This window comes from Chiloscyllium plagiosum, unplaced genomic scaffold (assembly GCF_004010195.1).
Source record: "Chiloscyllium plagiosum isolate BGI_BamShark_2017 unplaced genomic scaffold, ASM401019v2 scaf_6741, whole genome shotgun sequence".
Lineage (NCBI taxonomy): Eukaryota > Metazoa > Chordata > Chondrichthyes > Orectolobiformes > Hemiscylliidae > Chiloscyllium > Chiloscyllium plagiosum.
Genome location: NW_025203990.1, coordinates 7,215 through 9,000, shown reverse-complemented (window position 1 = coordinate 9,000; position 1,786 = coordinate 7,215). Strand labels below are relative to the sequence as shown.

The 1,786-nt window shown below is 41.3% G+C and overlaps 1 protein-coding gene across 1 annotated transcript; it reads left to right on the top strand.

Annotated features, from left to right (window-relative positions):
* Nucleotides 1-543: 543 nt before the first annotated feature.
* LOC122546337 (cell wall protein DAN4-like) lies at nucleotides 544-1,783 on the top strand (the record flags this gene model as incomplete). The annotated part of the gene is made up of 3 exons (XM_043685083.1): nucleotides 544-693; nucleotides 1,004-1,165; nucleotides 1,709-1,783. Coding segments are annotated over 3 exons (387 nt in total), but the record flags the coding sequence as incomplete, so codon positions are not given.
* Nucleotides 1,784-1,786: the final 3 nt, after the last annotated feature.

Genomic DNA, 1,786 nt, shown 5'->3' with positions numbered 1-1,786 from the left:
GGTGAGTATGATTGCTCTCTTCTCTATTGCACCTTTTGGACATCACACGATCTCCGGCAAGTCTTACAATGCAGAATGAAGGTGTAGGTGAGGAATATTGCTTGTTGACAAGGAGGAGATTTCTGCAGAGTAGAAGCATGTGCAAATGCAATTTACTGATACCTGCTTTGCAGTATGATCGTGTCAGGCTATTCAGCATGTTGCATGACACCAGAATCGATGAATCTGTCATGTTTAGGTTCTGTTTCTCTCATGGTTTAGTGTACTTCATTCAGTTTGTCATCTTTTTCATGGACAACAGCAAGATTCATTGTAATTGTACAATCAACCACTGAAGTACAAGCCTAGACATCATGACTTTCCACCACAGCCACAGGTCCCCCAACGTCTGCAGGGTGCTCTTGTAAGTCACCAACAATTCACACAACAATAATCCCTGCACCATTCACAACAAGTTTTGCAGCGTTTTCTATAAAATCCTTCATATCTTGAATCGATTCATTGCAGTTGAATTCATAATGATGTGATCTTTTGCAACAACAGAAAATTCCACTGCAAGCCCAACAACTTCACTGACCTCCACATCAGCTGGTGTCTCAACAAACGCAATATCATCAACACCAACACTGTCCTTGACTGAAGTTTCAACAACTGAAGAATCCAAGGTCACTCCAGTGGTTTCTTCAACACCTGGTGGGTATACAAAAGCACACCTTTGAAGATTGCTTTTACAAACACTTCTGAACGACTTAAAGATGAAAAAATCGATACTAAAACCAACTCTGCATTTAGGTTGCGTATTGCTCGTTGTTTTTGACCAGAGACCATATTAGGCAACATCCTGGGTTGTCTGTGAGACTTAACAACAAGTCATGTTATCTCTCATGGTATCTGGCAATATATCTGTGAAAAGTACTCGGAGTACAATCTCTGTTCAAACATTTACACATTGCTTCCTCCAAGTCTGTTTCCTAATAACCGTGTAAATACATTTTCATCACAGTGGCAGAATCATCGACTGCAACTTCACAGCCATCCACAGAAGCTCTGACATCTACATCGGCTTCTGCTTCAACAACCACAGCAGCAGAGACATCTACCGCAAGCTCCACACAATCATCATCATCTGAAGGAACAACATTGACATCAATCCCCACGACAACTGGTGAGTATGATTGCTCCCTTCTCTATTGCACCTTTTGGACATCACACGATCTCCGGCAAGTCTTACAATGCAGAATGAAGGTGCAGTTGAGGAATATTGCTTGTTGACAAGGAGGTGATTTCTGCAGAGTAGAAGCATGTGCAAATGCAATTTACTGATACCTGCTTTGCAGTATGATAGTGTCAGGCTAATCAGCATGTTGCACCACACCAGAATCTATGAATCTGTAATGCCGGGATTCAATTTCATTCATGGTTTTTTTGCACCACATTCAGTTCATCAACTTTTCTATGCACCACAGCAACTATGAATGTAATTACACAGTCAACCACAGAAACACAAGTGTGTATATCATCTCCTGCCATCACAATCACAACTCCCCCAACATCTGCAAGACGCTTTATTAAAGTTACAACAATTCACACAACAGTTCCTACACCATTCACAACAAATTTCACAATCGCCAACAGCATTTTGTTCAAAGTCTTTCACATCTTGATCAAGTCTCTTCAGTTACCTTAATACTAATGTGACCTTATTCAGCAACAGAAACTTCCACTGCAAGTACATTGAGCTCAACAACTTCACCGACCTCCACATCAGCTCCCGTCTCAACAAGCA